Here is a 21417-nt window from a genome sequence, read left to right on the forward strand (position 1 = left end):
GCAATAGCGAAATTGAGTGCGCCAAGAACACAGAGAGAAGTGCGTGCTTTCTTGGGCATTACATCATATTTCAGGCAATGGATACCAAATTTTTCGTTATTAGCCAAACCTTTGGTGGCATTAACGTTTAAAGATACACCCAATCCCGTTCCTTGGTCTGAAGAGTGTCAGAAAAGTTTTTCTGAATTGCGCACAGCATTATGTTCGGCTCTGGTGTTGGGTACCCCCAACTACAGTAAGCCCTTTACATTGTATGTCAATGAGAAACAAGGTTGTGCATTGTCAGTTTTGACTCAGTTGTTTGGAGACAAGCAGCGTCCATGTGCATATTTTTCTTTGACTTTGGATCCGGTAGCTAAAGCATTGCCGAGTTGTTTAACCCCTTCCACGCTGATGACGAGCTGGGCTCGTCATCAGGTAGCCTCCTCGCACGCTGATGACGAGCCCAGCTCGTCACGTAGCATGCGAATCCGCAAAAGTCAGCGTGCGAGCGGAATTCCGCCCGCACGCATGCGGTTAAGAGCAACAGCAGCAGCAGCTGTTTCTATTCAGTCTGCTGGTGTAGTGATGAATAATATGTTAGTCGTGATGGTTCCACATGCAGTGGACACGTTGTTGTTGAACAGAACCAAGACACAGCACTTAACTAGTGCTCGATTGTCAGGTTACAAATTGACATTGTTAGCGAGTCATGTGCATATAAAAAAATGCAACACTCTACACCCAGCTACGTTGTTGCCAATTGTAGAGGAATTAGATGCTTCAGAACAGCATGATTGTTTTCTTAGAACAGAAGAAGAAACAAAAGGGAGAATAGACCTCCAGGACACTCCTCTTGCAAAGTGTGATGGTACATTATGGGTGGATGGTTCATGCTTCAAGCTTCCGAATGGTGACACGACTGCAGCATATGCTGTCACGACTTTGCATACAATTGTTGAAGCTGCACGTATTCCACATAATTCAGCTCAAGCAGCAGAATTGATTGCACTTACCAGAGCATGTGTGTTGTCTAAAGGAATGAAATGGAATGGCTCATATCAGCGTGAAAGGGATTTGCAAGTTGTTGGCTCCAGTATGGCAAAATTCAGGAATTCCCAAGTGTGCAGAGAATGTCGTCAAGAATTGCATGGTGTGTCTGAAACACAATCCTGGTAGGGGAACCCCAACTCCAGCTGGTCATTTTGCACCTCCTACGTATCCGTTCGAGGTTTTGCAGCTAGATTTCATCCACATGGAGAGGTGCAACAATTTAAAATATGTACTTGTTGTTGTTTGTGCCTTTTCAAGATGGGTGAAAGCCTATCCCCTAAAAGACAACACTGCCTTATCCACAGCTAAAGCCCTTGTGAAAGAGTACTTCCCCAGATTCGGAATGCCTAGAATGGTCTGGAGTGACAATGGGAGTGAATTTGTGGGTCGTGTGATGAAGAGAGTATGTGAAGGGTTAGGCATTCAGCAAAAGTTCCACGCTGCAAATCACCCCCAATCAGCTGGATTAGTAGAATGTTACAATGGCACGCTTAAGTTAAAACTGGCCAAAATTCAAGCGAGCACAGGTCTTAAATGGCCTGATGCTCTACCCTTAGCACTCCTATCCACCAGAATGACTGTGCATTCGCGAGTGAAACTTAGTCCCTACGAAATAGTCTTTGGCCGCCCGGCCAACATATGGGGAGTGCCAAGGCCCACTAAGTTCAGCGAAGTTGAACACCCTGTTTTGCTTGATTATGTGTACGAATTGACGGCTAAATTGCGTGTTTTACACCAACAGGTGCATGATACACTGCCTCAAGTCTCTGAAGCTCCAGGACATCAGATCGACCCTGGATCCTGGGTGCTGGTCAAGAACTTCCAGCGAACCAAGAACGACCAGCCCAGGTGGACCGGACCGCACCTCGTTCTTCTTTCCACAAGATCAGCTGTTCGAGTGGAGGGAAGAAAAACTGGATCCACGGGATCCACTGCAAGCGGATCCCTCTACCTCTGCCATATGACCGGTGGGTCCAGGAGGGTGTCGCCGACTCAGAGACTGAAACCGTGCCACGTTTTCTGCCTTTCAGTGATGCACGTGTAAAAGGAACACTGACTGAACAAGAGAGTGACAAACTTTTGCAACCAGCAGCATCACCATCAAAGCGATTGAACACTACAGAGCCTGAACTCCTGTTTCAGGATCAGACAGTACTGGGGAAAAAGCGCTATAATTTGAGGCCAAGACCTATGGACAAATAAAAATCTTTTTTCCCCTCCAAGTACTATTTTTGAAAGTGCAGCTCTCCCATCTGAGAAACTTGCTTATTTTTGTTTTTCGAACCGCCATCCGGGTTCCGCTGCTAGGGCCGCGATTGCCCAAAGTCTTTGGGGAGCAGCTGACGACGTTAGGTCGGCAGTTCTGGTTGGTCCAAGGGAGTTGCCCTAGACTGACAGAAGCATTCCTTAGCAGAAACAACCTCCCATCGCGGGCAGCACTTTAGAGAGGATGGAGTTTTTCGAGATGGAGAGACCTGCCAAGGAAATGAACTTTAAACACAAGATATGTAAAATAATGACAAAGAAAAGCTTTTTGATATTGTGCATTTTCATGTTATTCAGTGTGATGATATTTTTAATAAGTTATGTTTTATTCTCTTTGCGAGTAACATTTGCACCCACTACATCGCCCATACCTCCTCCTGTTTCCCCACACTCTTTTCAACCTCTTCCTGAACACGAATCAGCTAGGAGATTAGAGTTTATTAATAAATCCTTTGTTCAGCTTTTGCACCAACACCAACTAGTAATGAACACAACTAACTGTTTGGTGTGTGGTCTTATGCCTCACACAACGGATAAAGGTATCCCTTATCTGGTCCTGCCTTTCAGCCACAATGGTTCTGTGTGGGCATACAGAACAATGTTCACATATGCTCGTGAAGTCCACCCCCTACGTTCTGTACAAGACAATCCTAAGAATAGTGCTCTAGTTGAAGGGTATAGTCAACATGATTAAGGAAGATATTTCTTATGTGACTACCCCCGAAGATGAGACACTTGCCTATATAGGATGGAACGTGACCGGATATGGAACTACTCTGAGTGAGAAACAGCAAGCTAAGAGATCCTCCCCGGTTTGGATTGTTCCCCATCGGGGTCACCTATGTCTGCAAGGTACTGGCAAGAATCCCCGAGCTCAGTTAGGGAAGAGTGTCTGTACTGAAACGTATGTTTTTGGGTCTCAGACTTCCCCTGCGTTTTTAGCAGCTAAGGGTACCTATTTCATCTGCCATGATAGAGCTTATACATGGTTGCCCCCTGACTTTTCGGGCACATGTTTTGTTTCATTCCTGTTGCCTCCCACCTACACAGCAGCGGCAGATTACCACAAGACAAGAATAGTTAGAGGTGTCTTGAGCAAAGAAGACACTGCAGGACAAGAATTCGGGGACTTCGTAAAGGGTTTTCTGCCATTCTGGGGACCGATGGCTAACAGCAGGAACATAAGGCAATTGACAAGGGTGGTTGAGTCCACCGTAACTGAAACTGCTGGTGCCCTTAGTAACTTGACTGCTGAGCTCCAGTCGGATCGTCTTATGACCCTTCAGAACAGGGTCGCATTAGATGTCGTACTTGCAGACCGAGGTGGGGTATGTAGATTGATCCAATCGAGTTGCTGTGTTTTCATTCCAGATAACGCTCCAACAGTGTACCAGGCCATCTCTAAACTGCATAAGATTTCCGAATCTATTCATGTGGATAAAGGAGATTGGTCATTAATGGGATGGTTCTGGGAACTGATATCCGCCTGGGGATGGAAAATTCTGATGGTCATTGGGATGGTCTTAGCCATTCTTTTCCTGTTCTGTCTGTGCGTGCAGTGTGCTCCTGCAATATGTGGCCTCTGTGTTACATCATGTGTAAGGAAACCTGTATCAAGAGACGAGCTAAGTGCTAGAATGATGTTACAGCAACATCTCAATGACTTCAGGAATATAGACCTGGACTCAGATTAGCATGAGATTAGGTTAAATTGCCTATGTAAGGGCAAAAGGAGGGTTTGTAGTTCTGAAAATTCTGGACTCGAGAATTAAACTTCATCATAGCATGACGATTTTTATATCAAAATACCGAGAATGGCTAGTACACTATGTACAAGCATTTTCGTCATATTCGAGTGACGATTTCACCTCGAAATCGCAGTTTTCGTCTTGAACCCTTGACTTCCATTTTGTATACGGCAGCCATTTTGTGAGTTGCCCTTTACATAGGCTTATGATACAGCTAAATTCGATATCAAAGGACACGTGCACCTTGATTGACTTTTCTCTGACCCGAGCAAGCTGAAACCATTGCCCCAGGCCGAACCTGTTTGGTCAGTTCCTCTCCCAGTGGCCGAATGAGATAGCATCAAGGATCAACAGGCCATAAACCCATTTCATCGCACACACCCTGCCGAATCTTGCTCACACCTGTCCCTGCTCTTTTCTCTCTCACTTGCTTTATGATGGGGAGGTGCCCATTTTTATTGGGGGTCCACCGATATCTGATGAAATGTTGGGCCTTGCCGGGTGATTTGTTGTGGGCTGGACAAACTGAAATATGGGCTTGTCATCATGACTCTGCTTTTCCTTTGTAACGAAAATATGTGAATAGTATACTGTAAATTCGAAGAATGTTTGCCTAAAGCACAATATTTTGTATAAAAAGAGAAGCCTGGCTTTGTAAGATTGAGCAGTCTCCTGAGAATATACATCCCGTGCTGTTGTACTTCTAGGACGCTTGTTTCTTGGTTGCAGCCAATAAAATCGATCCTTGACTTCACCTAGAAGACTCTGAGTTTCTGTGGTCTGAATCAGGAAAGTACTCGAGGTCTTTGGGTGTTCCCTGACACCGCTGGGTTACCGGTTTGGTACCGGTTCTGAAAAACCTAGTACCTCAATTATACTTCCCAATCTACAACACAATGCACATTTGTGCACCACTGCCTATAGCATCACACACTTCATCCCTCAGTGTACAACATAATGCACATTGTAGCACCACTGCTCATACCATTGCACTTTGAGATCAAAAAGTACATTCTACACCTCTCTCTCTTTCTCTCATGCTTCCAAATGCACATGCCACATGTTATGTTCTTGGCAAGGCAGTTCTACTCGCTTCCACTTTAAGAATGCAAGATTACATCTTCAAAGGAAGGCATATGCAGCATGTCATACATTCATGATAGGGTAAAGTAAAACACCAAAATCAATTAAAATGATAGTAGTCAAAGATCATCATGTGGTGTCAAACTATAAGAGTGCCTCTAGCACTACAGTCCCCTCACCTGAAACTCAGCTGCTTGTTTTAAAAGTGTGAAACACCTCAAGCTCTCATCTTGGGTTTAGTATAATCTTGATTTTGTCTACTGATAAAGGTAATAAATATAATGATAAACCTTGAACAAAAGGGGGTCCCCTCTTATAGTTACCATCGGACACCCATTTAGCACAGTGACATGTCATGAAAAAAGTTGGTTTTCCTTTAATCATATGATGTATTACCCCCAAAAGTATGAGGCTATTGGAAAATTTGAACATGAAAACTTATGTGTCTAACAAGCTGCCTTTACTTCATATTAACTACTTTGGCTTAAACATCACTGGCTTGGATTCTAATTGTACAGACTAGACAGACACTGCTAAGTTCCTTTCTACTGAGGACACAGTCTTTGCTTTCCTAACCAACCTAAACAATCAGGGGTTTAATGTAGCAGCAAATTAGCCCCTCTCATTTAATGTCAACAATAGCGACAACCACCCCAAAATGCCATTATTTTTGCCTGACAAGATATGCCTTAATCATGCATCCAATGTGACAAGTTTTCTTGATCCAACCAATAGCCCCAGCTTGGTTGTATGTGAAAAGACTAAATACTGGAATAAACATTCCAAGTAGAGACCTCCAAGCTGGTATTCCTGCCCGATCATAACTTAAGGGGTCCTCACGGTCTATTGAACTGGGGAAAATTATATTGTTTTTACATGCTTATCTAGAGTTTTAACATATAGTATCTAATATTACTGAGTTGATTGAGCTTAAACAACTTGAAGGGTTAATATATAGGAATCCACTGTAGTCGTCTGGAAATCCAGGCCACCAACTGCATATGTTTGATCTAGCAAAATGTATAAAGTTGACAAGAACCCTACCCAACACCATCAAATGAGGAAGAAGGGCAGGTGAGTGACATAACCATCAACACTCAGGTGAGTGCCAGCACCTCTGGGTTGGTGCCTAAGAAAGCATGCAGGGAGTTAGTGGAAGCACCTTCAAGATATTAATGTGAGGGTTTTAACATATAGGTTCTAATATTACTGAGTTGATTGAGCTTAAACAACTTGAAGGGTTAATATATAGGAATCCACTGCAGTCATCTGGAAATCCAGGCCACCAACTGCATATGTTTGATCTAGCAAAATGTATAAAGTTGACAAGAACCCTACCCAACACCATCAAATGAGGAAAAAGGGCAGGTGAGTGACATAACCATCAACTCTCAGGTGAGTGCCAGCACCTCTGGGTTGGTACCTAAGAAAGCATGTGGGGAGTTAGTGGAAGCACCTTCAAGATATTAATGTGAGGGTTGTTGGATAGGCTAGAAACTCCCAGAATTAAAACACATTAAAGCACATTTTGGGAGTTCTTTGGCTTGCAAATTAACCTGTGGGGAAGAAAGGGAGTTATCTATCTGCACTGCATAGCTAACTGCAATAACCGACACAAAGGAATAGCTGACATTTAAAAAACTCAAACTCCAGCAGCCTATTCATTATCCCCTGGCACGTAAGTAGGTTGTAAAGAATTTTGGCTGAAGTAGATTGACTGTATTTTCTACCTAAATATAAGGTGCTCTGCTTTCCAGAAACGTGGGCCTTTCATGGCTATGTCCGTCTCATGGTCCGAGCCATAAAAAAAGACAATAATTGCCACTCGATCTGGTGGTCTTTCCATATAACTCTCCGGAGGTATCAATAAGTATAACAACTTTGCATTTGAATTACCTTAATGATAAATAATTTACTTCACTGGTAAAAAAGTATACTTCCACTCCTGTGATTTTGGTAAATGTTTATATTACCCCCACATGCATTAAAAAAAGAGAGATGTGAAGCATCTAATAGTATACCGGAATACACTACACAGTGAATATACTGGTACAATATTCATCGCTGGGAATTTTAATCTATACCTTGCAATTAGAGGCCATGATGACAGAACAGAACTACCACTGGCAGGAACCTGATAAGTAGCTCCTGTTCAGGGTGAGGATGAATTGCATTCTGCTTAAATAACATCTTCGTAACCAATTCATCTGTGTTATACACATTCATTCATCAGAAGAGAGAGGCCATGCTAGATTGAACTTTTGTGTCTTCCCCCATGTTTGTTAAGGTACATAAGTTCACTATTTTTGGAAGACTAAAAAGTGATCACTGACAGGATATAGATGAGTGACAGCTAAGGAGAATAAAAGGGTCCTCAGCAAATAATCATTTTTGGAAATCTTAACAATTCAGCATTAAGGCAGTATTGTTGATTAAACAAAATAGTCTTCTTTCCAAGCATATGTGGAACCCCATGGTAGAAAATCTACTAACTTCTCCAACAGTGGGAAACAAAATGTAGGTTCTGATGCACACAAAAATCCATTGTTTAAGCGAGAATTAAGGATCATAAAAAGAGAGTGTAAGCCTCAAAAGTCGTTAAGGAATCCATATTTAATTAAAGAAGTAAACAAGCCGGGGAAATGATACAAGAACGGCATAGCTTGCTTCAAATGCAGGTAGTACTTCAGTACCCCACATAGGGGAAGTAAGCGCAATATAAATGTTGCTATCCACTATATCTCTGCACGGTTAACAATCATCCCCCCAGGTTATGAAACAGTGAGGTAGTGACTTTCTAGTTTGTCGACAGTACCATCATTTTCATCAGAGCACAAGTGGGCCTCCAAAGGCTGCTTTAGGCCATGGAGACGTACTGCAAAGTTAACAAGCTTGAAGTTATCACCAACAAAATTATGCTTATGGTGTTTGGGCACAAACGAAAATAGATTGGTCAGTGTTGCTTCTGGGGACAAAATGTGGAGCTTATGCTAACTTGTGCATACTTAAAAATACCTGGGTGTACGGAACCACGAAAGAAGATGGCATCACTATTGCCTTGCCAGCAAGAAAACAGAATGGTTATCATTCACCCATGTGATTCTTAATCTTGCGAAAAAACATATTGGCCCAATATTTGTTACTAATATTAAACGTCACCAGAAGAAAGCTAGGGTTAACTTTATTGTAAGCAAATAATTATTTTGTGGAAAGCTATGGCAATCACTGGATCGTGCTCTGCAGTTTATACAGAAGACACCCTTAATTGCCCAACTCGAAGCAATCGGTGTTAGACTCAAGTTCAAACTCAATGGTCAATTCTATGGAATGACGGCAAAGTTTTTAAAAATGTATAATCGCATAAGAGGAGAACCTTAGGGAACACTGAAGGCTTTATTATGGGCTAGGTTTCACACAATGTATGGTCATTAGTCACATCCTTAGTTAGGATATCTATCTGATGTAATAAATTCATTAGGAGTAGGAAATGATTTGGTGTCAGCTGTCCATCTTGCTTCATTTAATGTTGTATTGCAGGACTACATGAGAGTCAATTCTTTTTATAACGCTTATTCTGCTTTCGCACAGAGGAAGCACATTTGTCCAGTGTTAAACTCATGGGTTCATTGATGTATATATTTTTTAGGCTCTTAATCAGAAAATGTATATCAATTTTGAGGTTTTAAATAAATCTAGTCCGACCATGGGACTAACATCCTTTAACTTTCACAGGCAAGGTCAAAACCAGGTTCGATGTGTGTTTTGTTGATATTGAGTTTGCTTGTTTATTGTGTCATTTGTTTATTAAGCAAATTTTATAACAATTATTCAATATCTCATCATCCTCTCCCCCAGTTATCTATTTTTTCTTGCCGTTCAGTATAAATGTACACTATATTATTGTTTCCCTTTATTTATTCCATCTTAGACTAACAAACAATCAAAAGCAAGGGAAAAGCATAGATATCAATGGTTGTGCATTAATAAATTATTGATAAGCATGGTTTATTCAGGAACATGGGGACAGCTTTTCAAATTGACTCATTGTTGCCCATATAGTAAGTCCACCTCTCTGCAGATGTTGAATATTTAATTATTGTTTCTTCTGAAAGTAATAGGGATATATATGCAAACCTGTTATTTCATGCATTTAAGCTGGGCGTCACTAATTTCCCCCACACTACTAGGTTGAGGGATCTTGCTCATTCTCTTTGTCACTGGTCTCATAGTCCAGAGAACCTCGCTCCTCCTCTTCACAAGTTTCATACATTTTAGTAGTGACTTGCTCATTTCCCTTTGTAGACCTCTACGACCTCTTACTCATTCCTATTGTTACTTCGACTTATATTTCAGTGGGGTCTCATACCTTTCCTTAGAGATATTCTTATACGGTTCAGTGGTATATCACTCTTTTCTTCCCTTGTTAATTGTTCCTCACATTGTACATTGAGTTTTCATTATTCCCCATCACTAGTCTAATACACTTCACTAAGTGTAATTTCACGTGTTCTCCTCGTGACAGATTCATACTCTATACTTTATTATGGTTTCACTTACTTGCCTCTGCACTGATAAAGTTCACTACCATGGGTTCTCACTTATTGGTTTTTTAAGTCTCTTGGCATCTTACTAAAATTTCCACTTCAGCAGACTAGGAACTCATTTCAATGGAGTAAATTAACTTTATTTGCAAAGTGTATATTTTCCACTTAGATCCCAGTATGTGTAAGCCGCAACTGCTCCACACAGTGTGTTTACTGATGTTAAAAGTAGTTATGCTGTCACTCTTTATGTGATATATATACGAAAGTCGAAAATTCATGAAACTATTTTTTTTAAATAACTCATTCTGACATCTTTGGTGTCTGAATTCTTTATTCAGGTCTCTAATCACTCTGTTTACTTCCTTCCAGTATCGATGAAGTGAATGAAATGTTTCATGTTACAACAACTGGACGAGACATCTCTGACTTAGTACAACAGGGAGTAGACACCAATCATTATGATAAGGTATGTTTTGTTTGGTTCCTTATGCCAAGATCATTATGCCATTCCTTGACTACTTGTATCAACCTATAAGTGGTATATGTACCCTGTTGCCTCTTAATTTACCTCTTTTTCTCCACTCAAACAAAATCACTCCTCCTTAAGGCATTCTCTTCTGACCCATTTAAAACCAATTTCGTTCTTTGCCGCCTGAAGGTTTTCATTGGGCTATTGCTGTTGCCTGGAGCGAGCCCTGAAAGGCCATAGCACACTTGACGAAGAAACCATTGACTATGTACAAAGCATGTTTACCTACAGGCCATGACTGGTAAAGGGGATACACAGAGGAATAGTTTAGTTTAGAAAGATGCAAAGAGAAGCCAAACAGTGGGTGGCCTTCGGGTTTTGTCAGCCGCAGTCAGGGAAACTTTTGTCAGTTGACAAGTCCATCAGGTTGAAAGGGTAGTTTTTGAGTACCGAAGTTAATTGTTGCTTTGAGGGGGACAGCATGCCTTAAGAAGGATTGCATTCCAGAGTCCCAGGGTGCCTCTAGACAATATTAGTTTCTTTGCCTTTGTGTTTCCTTTTCCTTCTTTGTCCCTTTCTATACCTCAGGCTTTACTTTGGTTGACATCTCAAATTTGTGAAAAACACCAGAGTAGAGTAGCTTGACTGCAACCTAGTCTATTTGAATTTTGTTTTGTAATGATCGCATTTATCACAAGGATTTGATGTGAACTGAAAGGTGGATCCAGTATTGTAAGATGCAAAAGACCTGGTGATTTGTGACCCGTTAGTGGCTGCATACAGGATAGTGCTGCGTAAGACCAGGGCAGTGTCTGAAAGTCTGTGGGGCTGGATGAGGACCTGAACAGCGCAGAGCAAGTTGTTTGGAGGTAGCAGTTTGATTCTGTGGAGGACACTCAATAGGTAGCTTTCTGTCTGAGATTGAGATGTTTTTCCCAAGGACAGCATGGTGCTTATGTGAAGTCGTGTAAAAACCAAAAAGTAACTGTGGGTCTAAACACGCTATCCGTTGAACAGTGTCTGACATATAACTCGAAACTAAATATAACTATAAATCAAAACAAATGTGATTCAAGCACAACAAGATACCTCCATGTTATGAAAGTACCCATCAGTTATCGTCCGGTACCGCCCTTGTCATCATCTGGGCCTCCTCACACAAAGGAGAGCATTCTTGCAACCACTTGAGAACTGTAAGGTGGATGCCCCAGTGTGTTGAAGGTGTATGGCAGGTGACCGTGAAATGATAACTGAAAAAGCAGTGCGTAAAGAGAAAGGCTAGTGAGTTTGTGAATAAAGTGAAGAATATAAAATTGGAGAACTGGGAGGTTAAGAATTTATCCGGTACCTCCCATGTTTCCAATATTTAAAAATCAGTGCAGGAATATAGTAGGTTAAAACAAATAACTACTATTTAGATCGTAACGGTCGACATGTTTCTGCAGTCTATGGACCCAACAAGGTGTGCGCTGCTTTCATCAGGACCGCATCTCGCTACTGCTTCCAATCAAAAGTGAGTAAAAAAGTTTTTTTACTTTACGTGATATTAATGTAACCAGGACGTCCCTTGGTAAGTCCAGGTCCTCCTTGGTACTGGTAGGTAGGAGGATGGCACTACGCCTCACCTGGCTGTGGCTCAGGTAGGTAGAGCACCGCTCTAACCGTTGGTACTCCGGGCGTCCCTCTGAGCCTTGTCGGGGAGGTGAAGTCTACAGACTTTGATTAGGTGTTGAGTCAGGAAAATAAACTGTCACCGTTCATGTTTGAAAACCTTGCTTGGAAGCTGAAACGTGTTACTGTTGATGTGAATGATCTGCATTTTGATCAGGTTGAAAGGTGTTAAGGCAAAGTGTGTAGTGCTGGATATTGTTGCTGAAAGCCCCTTAGAGGTATAGGGCCAGATGTAGGAAGGCCTTTACCGGTCGGTAACGGCCGAAAATCTGTATTTTCGGCCGTTACCGACCGGTATTTAGCTTTCGGCATGTAGGAGACCGAAAATCATCCGAATCGGTAAATTTACCGAATCGGTAAAGTTACCGAATCGGTAATTTCCTATTTTCCGATACCGAATTTTACCGATTCGGTGAAAAATACCGATTTTTCACCTACATCTCATTTTCTGATTTTTGAATACCGAATCGGTAAAATTCGGTATTTAAGAATCGGTAAAATCAGATTACCTACATCTAGCCCATAGTTACATGTAATTTTATTTTGATGGGAGGAGACACCTTATTGAGAAAGCAGGACTTTCTTGTTCATGGACATGGGCATTTAGCTCTGGGAGGCACCACAACTAAATGGAGAAGCAGTATTCTGGTGGAGTCCATTTATAAAAACTAATGCCCAGGATGGAAGAGGTGAACCAGTCCTGAAGAGTCCTGGGGATGCACATGGGTGACCATTAGATTTCAATGGCCTGTTTGTGTTATCGGGTTATCAGATATATTCCAGGTGTTACGGAGTGCCTGTATAGTTATGGTTTCACCATATCATCAGGGTTCGAACCTAGAGTGCTCTGCTTGAAGCGTTTAGTGTGGTCTTTGAAGAGTAGTATTTTCTTTTCTGCTGAAGATAATTATTTTCTGGTTCTGTTTGAGTGTCAATAATCACAATCTGTAAGTCTATGAGGAAATCTGCACCACAGAGACCGGCAACCAGTTTACATCTTAAATATGCAAATGGAAGGACACCTAATCTAGTTCCCTTGATGTATGCATAGATTTTTGCCACCATATAACCTGCTGTTATACTGAAGTAATGCAAATTGGTCATAGATTGGCAATGGTACAAGATGTTCATTGTAGTGATGAGGATGAGCAATCGGGTGTTTGGAAATACTGATCATTTTCTCATCCAAATTTGATCACTACAGTTCTTACATTGTGAGTTTTTGCCATGTCTGAAGCCAAAAAGACCTACCGGGTACTGTTGACACCCGTACTCCTTGACCTTTAGGTGAGTAACAGAGTACCCCATTGTGAATTAGTAACTATGTAGAAACTGCTGCTGCTTTTAGTTAAAACTTCTGTTTTTATCTATTTTACTCTTGAATGTTGTGGCATGTGATATTGTGATTATAGTTGATACTAGCTGGTCACTGTGCACAATATGTCACTGCCACAGAGTCACTTTTTCCACACAAACCACAGCGTGTTCACGATCAATAAGGGCACTTGTTAACACTGTATTTTGGTAATCCTCTCTTTTGTCTCCCCTAGGCAAGAGCAGTCCAATTCAGGTAGTACAACAGGAAGTTAAATGTATTATTGGTTGACACTGTACTAGGTCATTCCTTTGCGATAGATGTATATTATTAGGTCCTGAAGAATCGCAGCATAATTGCATAAGCGAGAAACATGTCGACCTCACGATACGAATTGTAGTCCTAGATCGTGATACGGAATCCTAACTTCTGGCGATCCTAGGCTACCCACTGTTTTTAATATATAGCATGGGAACCACCAGAATAAATTGATCTCCGGTACCTCGTGCTATATTTTAAATCACCTCCCTACACTATCCATTCTCTCCCTGGCCCCTCACTTGCACTTCACCCACAGGCTGTTGGAAAAAAGATCTCCGATAAAGAGCCCCTCTTTGAGGTGAGCCCGTAGGGCATTGCACCGCCTGCCCTACGAGGAGCAACCGCCAATGATGAAGCATGACACTCGCAAGAGTGTGTGAGGCCATTAATTCCAACAAATTGGATACCCAGGGTAGCCCTCCACAGAGCACTACCCTTTCTTCTTTTTCTCCCCTTTATTGACCGTACCCTTCTTCTTCCTCAGGAACAGCCGAGTCCGTTTTTGTTAATTATTGAAGCCAAAAAGACCCAGGAGAACCCTAAACTGAAAAGTGAAACTATGCACTCAAAAATAAATGATTGGAAGTAAAACAGGCAGGACTGCGAACAATCCTAGCAAGTATAAGTGGCAATAGTAAATACGTCTTTTGGGAAATCATTCTGGTCCTCCATTGATACTGCCACACCGTGGTGATATAACTGTGTACATTAGGAATGCACATTCTCTGTGAGCTTGAATCTGAAGATATTAACCACTTTAAGAGTAAAGTCACTACTGATGGCCTGAAGTTAATAGCTATGGAATTGGAAAATGCTCAGTTCATTTAGGAGTAGGCAGTCACTTCCCTTTAGCTGAATCCTCCCTGATATTTTTCCTGTTGGTAGAAGATCAGCCAGAGATTAGAGATTGTCTTGAAACCCGAATCTGGTTTAATTAGTCTCTTGAAATAGGACCTTTGTGCTTTTCTCATTGATAACAGCTGAGCAAACATGATCATTAGTGCAGACAATGTTTACAGTTTATATTTGAAAAGCTGAAAAGATGGCTGTAAGGTAAGGCAAGTTGCCAAAAAGACTCACAATGGCTTTCTGACAATAAGCAGCGAGGGCCACAAAAAGAATATATCCTCTTGACACTAGAGCCTCTTTCCTACCCCCTTAACATGACGGTCAGAATACTGGTTTGTGACCTTGTTGACATTTCGGGACATTATTTTTGAACACCTTTACTTAACATTTTGACATTATAGTAAAACTGCAATAAAATACATATGTATGCAGCAATACAATGGTATCGAGTTCTAGTCGGTACTCGCAACCCAACAAACATGCATGCAATATGCTAAAAATTCACCTAGTAATTTAGAGAGTGCATTGACTATCATCGGCACTTGCCCCAACTGTGGTAAGCATGATTCCCTACATCTGTTTGTAAATTTGCTACCCTAATACACTCGACCCTGAGTACTGATCATTGACTTAGCCTTCGCCCCCAACAGCATATCCGCGTGGTTGTTTGCCTTTGAAAGACAGTTTACAGGGTCTACTGTCATAAAGGTGATCATTTTCTCACATATTCCCATATCCGCCACAGCGTGCTCATCCATCCTCACCTCTTAGACAACACTCTTCAGCTATTGCCTACTGTATTAAGTTAGTGAACCATGTTTAAAACTTAAGGTTCATAGAAGAGAGCCAATGTATTACTATTCATCTTTTAGCCAATAACAATCCTAATGCCAGAAACGTATCCCGAATTTTCCAGCCCTTTTTTAGGTCGAGCCTAGCACAGCGCGCATGCGCTGCTCTAAGAGAAGGCCTCTTGGAATCACTTCAGACTTTCTGCAGACTTGTGCGTGTGGTGTTCGATTTTCCACACATGCTATTGGCCTTTGCGTGTGGCTTTCAAAAATGAAAACACGCAATTGGCCAAACGTGGGTGCATGTCCCACCTTTTTCTGAAAATGTTTACTCCCACAGCGTTTAGCTGTCGGGAGCGAACAACGGCGCTTAGCGTGCCATTTGTTGTGGATCATGTTTCATTTCAAGACCTTGCAGCTTTCCTTACAAGGCGCGTCCCCTCCACCCCTGCCAAGGGACAGACCCCGCCGCCACAGCAGTGCACACTTCTTTTCCAGCACTCGCATTCATGACAATAAGATACTAACAAGGCGCGTCCCCTCCACCTCTGCCAAGGGACAGACCCCACCGCCACAAGAGTGCGCGCTTCTTTATCCTGCACTCGCATTTCATCTATGTCAGAACTCTCTTCCTGCACCGTTGTCTTTGTATTAGTATATTATTGTCAAGACATTTGCCGTACTCTGCAGTTGGCCTCTATAGTCTCCTCTTTTTCGGTACCATCTTAAAAATTGACCGCACCTTTTAACATTAGTATTTTTTCATCACTGTGGTGCGTGCTTCCTTTCACACCTCTGCGCAGCTGTGGTGCGTGCTACCTTTGACATCTCTGCACAGTGCACAGCTGTGGTACGAGCTTCCTTTTCCCCCTATCGCACAGTACACAGCTTCAAAATGGACTGCACCTTTTAACATTCGCATTTTTTCATCACCGTGGTGCGTGCTTCCTTTCACATCTGTGCACAGCTGTGGTGCGTGCTACCTTCTACAACACATATTAAAAATGTTAACAAAGCCAGTAGCTCTGTCTAAACACTTATAACGCCCCAAAGGCGAGACCTATTGGCTATGCCAATGCTTGTTTGTCATAGGTATCGGTCAAGTAGGCATTGTTTAACCATGGTTCTCGATTTTAGTGTGATCACCTGCAAGTTTTCCTTCAGCATAATCCATTCTGCTGGTAAGGACCTCCGCCTCTGTCCTTTGACCCTTTATATCTGGAGAGGAGATTGTAAGTGTTTCTTTCTTTGGTCTGTTTTGATGCATTTTCCATTTACTGGGCCTATCTCCTTCCCTGCCTACACCTCCACAGATGTCCACGCTGCTGAATACTGTAGCAGCCTAGAAGGAAAAGTCACTGAAAGGAATGTTAGATTCAAGGGACAGTGTTGCTGGTGTGGCATGATTGGTCACACAACAAGTAGTAAAGAATGCCCTGGTAAAGCCACATGTAACAAATGTTAGAAGCGGACGAAAACACATATGCGTGGTGACCCAGACGCTGCGATTTTTCTAAGCCCCCAAATTATTGGGCGTACAGCTGGCTGAAGATTGAATGCCACTGCAACTGATTTTAAACCCTCATTTTCGTAGTGTTTTCCACACGTTTTCCCACTCACCTAAAATAAATATGTGGATGACCATAATTTATTGATTGGTCCCCATCGATCTTTTTCAGATGTACAACGCTCAAGCAATTTCTCTGTCCTGAAGATGACTGCATAAATAACCAGCGGTCGAAACGCCGTCGACGCTTTTCTGTGGCCCAAATTCATAAGGACACTACATTTATGTATACGTTGTTCTTTCTTTACCATGTAGTGGTTTTGTTTGCCACATGTCTGGTTTTTGTTATATGTTCTGCCTATGTACACTAGCACTGTTTTTTCTTGAGCTTAGTTTTTTAATGATTGTATGTAGTAATTATAATAAACAATATCCTTTTTGATACTGATAATACAGTTCTCTGGGCTTCTTCAATCATCCTTTGCTATTATATGTTTTGTGATAAACTTCTCAATTTTTTCTTTAATAGACCACACATAATTTTAGGTTTTCTTTCCCTTAACCTATTGTTTGATGTAATAACCGATTGTCCCGGGTTCAGGGTTTATGGACAGACCCTGTGGTTGTTAATAACATGTAACAAATGCAGCAGAGATGATTACTATGTTAAATAATGTGAGAGTGTTATTCAAGGGAAAATAATGAAGGCTGTGAAAGTGATATGTAATGAAGTCATGTTGCATCTCGGGTGGGCGGGGGCCCTTCTGACTAGGTAAAAGTGGAAGGGAAAGTCATAGAAATAATATTTGATTCTTGTACATGATTCACCATCATTTTTGAAGATGTATTTAAGCAGATTTTTGGGGGGCATATACAGATATACAGAACGGACTTCAGGCTAGGAGGTAGGAGGCTATGCTGTTAAATAAAAAGTTATTTTCAAGCCATCATTGAGTTTCATGGTTGTGGGAAAATTGTACGTGTCATTCAAGGAAAACAACCTCATTAGGTGGCCACATCATAAAGATTTTTTTTGTGTAAATCCTAATGCACAGCCACAAGTACATTTACAGAAGAAAGAGCATTAGTGTGAAGATTTTGAGAAGATGTTCCAGAAGGCTTCATGTGCGAGCCACGATGTATCAAGCCATTCATCCATAAGATAAAATTAAAAATTATGTGTGCTTCCAGTTGCTTCATTGGTCAAAAGATTGCCCATTAACGTTTGTGATACATTGAAAAAGAAATGGAGAAACTGTGCAAATCATGGGTGATGGTATTGGTCGAGGCGACAGAGTGTTTGGCCCCTCATGTGGTGGCTAAGAAGGCAAATGAGGAAATTTGCCTTTCTGTAGGCTTAGCAGGTATGTGGTGGCGGACAAGTGCTCTTTGCAAAACATTACAGAAATACTGATGATGCTTTCAGGAGCTAGGTTGTTTACCACCTTGGATCTAGGCTTGGCATTTTGCCAGATAAAATTACTTAATGAGTCACAAGGATATATAGGGTTTATTGCACCCTTAGAAGCATACGAGTTTAGGATATGATATTTGGACCTGTTTCATCAGCCTCTGTATTTCAAACAGCTGTGACGTCTATGTCAGGTGATAATGTGGGTGTGACGTATTTTCAGGATGATGTCCTGATATTTGGCAATTCATAGCCGGATCACAATCTGTGAGTCCAGAAGTTTCTTCAGAAGTTTATTGGCCAGAGTTTGACATTAAGAGCAGAAATATGTTGGTTGAGAAAGGAGGAAATATCCTGCTTGAGACACAATATTTTGGCGGTGGGATCAAACCAAAAAAAGGATCTGGGTAAGACTATTATGCAGTTAGCAGTATCAGGAAACATGGATAAATTGTTGCCACCCCTTAGCATTATGGAATGTTATATCAGATTAATGGAGAATTCATTGGAAATAACTAGTACCTTGAGTAGGCTACTGGAGAAATATGTGAAGTACCAGCGGTGTGAAGTATGTGTTGAGGAGTGAGTTTATGATTTTAAAAAGGGATTTGGTATGAACTTTACATTTATAGGCATTTCCAAATGGTATGTTTGTTTGGGTTATAGCCAATTGGCATACGTTAACTTACTGATACATGGGGAGGGCGCTAGATGGCGCTGGAGCGTAATGGCCGCTCTGGTGTAGAGCTCCTGCCCGACCGGGGACAACGTCCAACATAACCCCCATCCTGGCCACATAAAACTGGCTACAAATACCCCCGCTCCCTTCCGGGGGTTCTCCTACACACTCGGTGAGAGTTTCAGGGTTGTACCGCCTGCGGCGAGCTGGGGAAGCGAGCTTGAAGCTGCCGTGGGACGGAGCTGTGGAGGAGGCTGCGCTTCTCGGCGGCTGCTGCAATCTACTGGGGGCCGGTGCTGCGGGGCCTAGCGGGCCGCACCAGGTAAAAGACCCTGCTCCCTCGTGCGACGCCCCGATTGGACCGGGACAAATCACCGCTGTGCCTGCTGCCGCTCCCCCGGAGCCCCGGTGACCGGAGGACGGTGCCGGGGTGCCGTTGGGGGCCCCCCTACCCCCCTTCCTGCCGCCATCAGCCACAACAACTCCGGCTGGCGATCCGGGGATACGGGACGACCTGAGGGCCCCCCCCCGCCTCCCGGATATTACCGCGTTTGGCTGCCCCTGGGTGAGGCAGTGGGGGCGGTGGGGACAGAGGGCAGATAAACGCCTGTAACGCTAAGGGCGCGCACGCTACGGAATTGGGACCCACGTCCTCCATTTTGGCGAACTCTGTGGACTCTTGTGTGACTCTTAAAAACCTGGTAAGGGGCTGCATCATCCTTGAGCCTGCTGGGCTGTGCTCCACCGTGTCTGCAGCGTCACACACTTGAACCGTCCTGATAACACGGCGCCGGTGGAGGGAAGCCTCCGGGCCCCTGCTCCTCCTCCACCTCCTGCATGCCGGCAGCCATTTCGTGGCGCCCAACGAAACGACCACTGCACGCCTGGCCCTGTTGCTGATTTCGTAGCCTTCCTGAGGCGCTTCAACCCACGCCCGCCTCTGGGGACCCTGTTCGCCGGCCTGGGCCTGCCGAGGGGAGGTGAGAGGTACTGCTGCCTACATTGCCTCTGCTGCCTGTGGCTACTTTAACTGAAGGTCCTTCCACTCGTTTCGCCACTCCATATCCTCCGATCCTGTGGGTGGTGAGTTCGCTCGCTCGTCTGGGCTGCTCACGCTTGGACCATCAGTGACTCCGGAGCCAGTCCCTCAAGTTACCTGCGCCTAATAGCACTGTTAACCCAGACGACATGCTCGCCTTTACCTCGCCCAGAGCACACTAGCGCTGGATTTGCGCAGCCGAGTGGGGGAACGTGGGCTGACCGTTAGGAACCCTGACCTACAACGTCCTTGCTCGGCCCGGGCTGTCAGGATGGGGAAGACTGAACCTAGGCAGTCGAAGCTGCCTTTCGAGGGCCGCAGGACACCGGGTACCAGCTCCAAGACTCCGGTCGAAGCAGACCCCCCAGAGACACAGGACGACGGCTGGAAAACCCTACTGATCACCATGCAAAAAAGCCTGACCTCAATAGACTCCAAAATTGATTCCATGAATCTCAGGCTGAACAATGTGGTGGCCAAGTTAGATGGGCATGAGGAACGCCTCAAAGAAGCTGAACATAGAATTTCAGGCCTAGAGGATGGCACAACCACAACTCGACAGCAAGTGATGCAGATGGACAAACTCTTGAAGGTAATTGCGGACAAAAATGAGGAGTTGGAAGCGCGCTCCAGGCGGAACAATGTGCGCCTGCTTGGCCTAGCAGAATCCACAAACACTGGCCGCCTGGAAGATTACCTGGAACGTCTGCTATGCGACATTTTTGGCCGCAACTCTTTTTCGGCGCACCTAGTTATTGAACGTGCACATCGGTCACTGGCGCCCAAACCTCCTCCAGGAGCGACACCCCGTCCGATTATCATGAAATTTCTCAACTACCGAGACAGGGACACTTTGCTACGCCTGGCACGAGAGATGGGGGAGTTCGCTTTGAGAACACCACGCTATCCTTCTACCCAGATTTCACCCAGGCGGTGCAAGTGGCTCGACGCAAATTCCTGGCAGTGAAGAAGCAGCTCCAATCCTGCAGTATCCAATATGCAATGCTTTACCCTGCACGTCTGCGGTTCCACCATCGAGGCCGCCAGCACATCTTCCAAACGCCTCATCAAGCTGAAGAATACTTGAAACATGACAGGAGGTCAGTATTGCGAGAAGCTGCTGCCAGGCACCGGTCCCGCTCTCTTTCACCCATGTCGGAACCCTCTTGAGGTGCCACTTTGAAGATGAACTCATCCAGCGGTGTGATTCCTCCTCCCGGCACCATGACGACATCCTGCTGATTGGTGATGTATTACACTATTGTAGACCAATGAATTTCTATTGTCCCCGGACTGCTCCTCTCCACCCCGTTGTTTCCGCCCCTGAGACCCAGGTGGTGGTGGATGGGTGAAATAGGGAGATGGAGTATTATGGGAGGGAGCCCCTATCGGCCCTCCTTCTAAAGGCATTACCCGTTGAGGCTTAATGACTTTCCTTTGTTGGGACTGTTACTGCTGGGAGCAGCTTCTCAGTGGATGGTTTATGGGGGGTGGGATGGTTTTTTCCTGGAGAGTTGGGGTAGCCAGTGTGAGAGAGGAGGGAGGGGGGGCACATTTGTCCTAAGTCCGGAGTACCACTATTACATCAATTGCACATGCTATGTATTGCTAATACTGCAGTTGTTCCACTTGTGTACACTTACTCGTTACCTGCACCGCCGTTCTCTGCCATACCCCTTTCCCAGCCACCAT

At 43.6% G+C, this 21417-nt stretch overlaps 1 protein-coding gene across 3 annotated transcripts in view; it reads left to right on the top strand.

Annotated features, from left to right (window-relative positions):
* The window catches only part of LOC144820313 (putative serine/threonine-protein kinase pats1), a 299277-nt gene that overhangs the window by 24777 nt on the left and 253083 nt on the right, over positions 1 to 21417 (top strand). For 2 of the 3 annotated variants that reach the window (XM_078677888.1, XM_078677890.1), the window contains one exon: positions 10043 to 10139. In XM_078677888.1, coding sequence (XP_078534014.1) covers positions 10062 to 10139 — 78 coding nt within the window. In that variant the 5' untranslated portion in view covers positions 10043 to 10061. Of the gene's footprint in view, positions 1 to 10042; positions 10140 to 13017; positions 13101 to 21417 lie in introns of all 3 variants that reach the window. The other variant, XM_078677895.1, reaches the window with a different exon arrangement.

Source organism: Lissotriton helveticus, chromosome 1_1, assembly GCF_964261635.1.
Source record: "Lissotriton helveticus chromosome 1_1, aLisHel1.1, whole genome shotgun sequence".
Taxonomy (NCBI): Eukaryota; Metazoa; Chordata; class Amphibia; order Caudata; family Salamandridae; genus Lissotriton; species Lissotriton helveticus.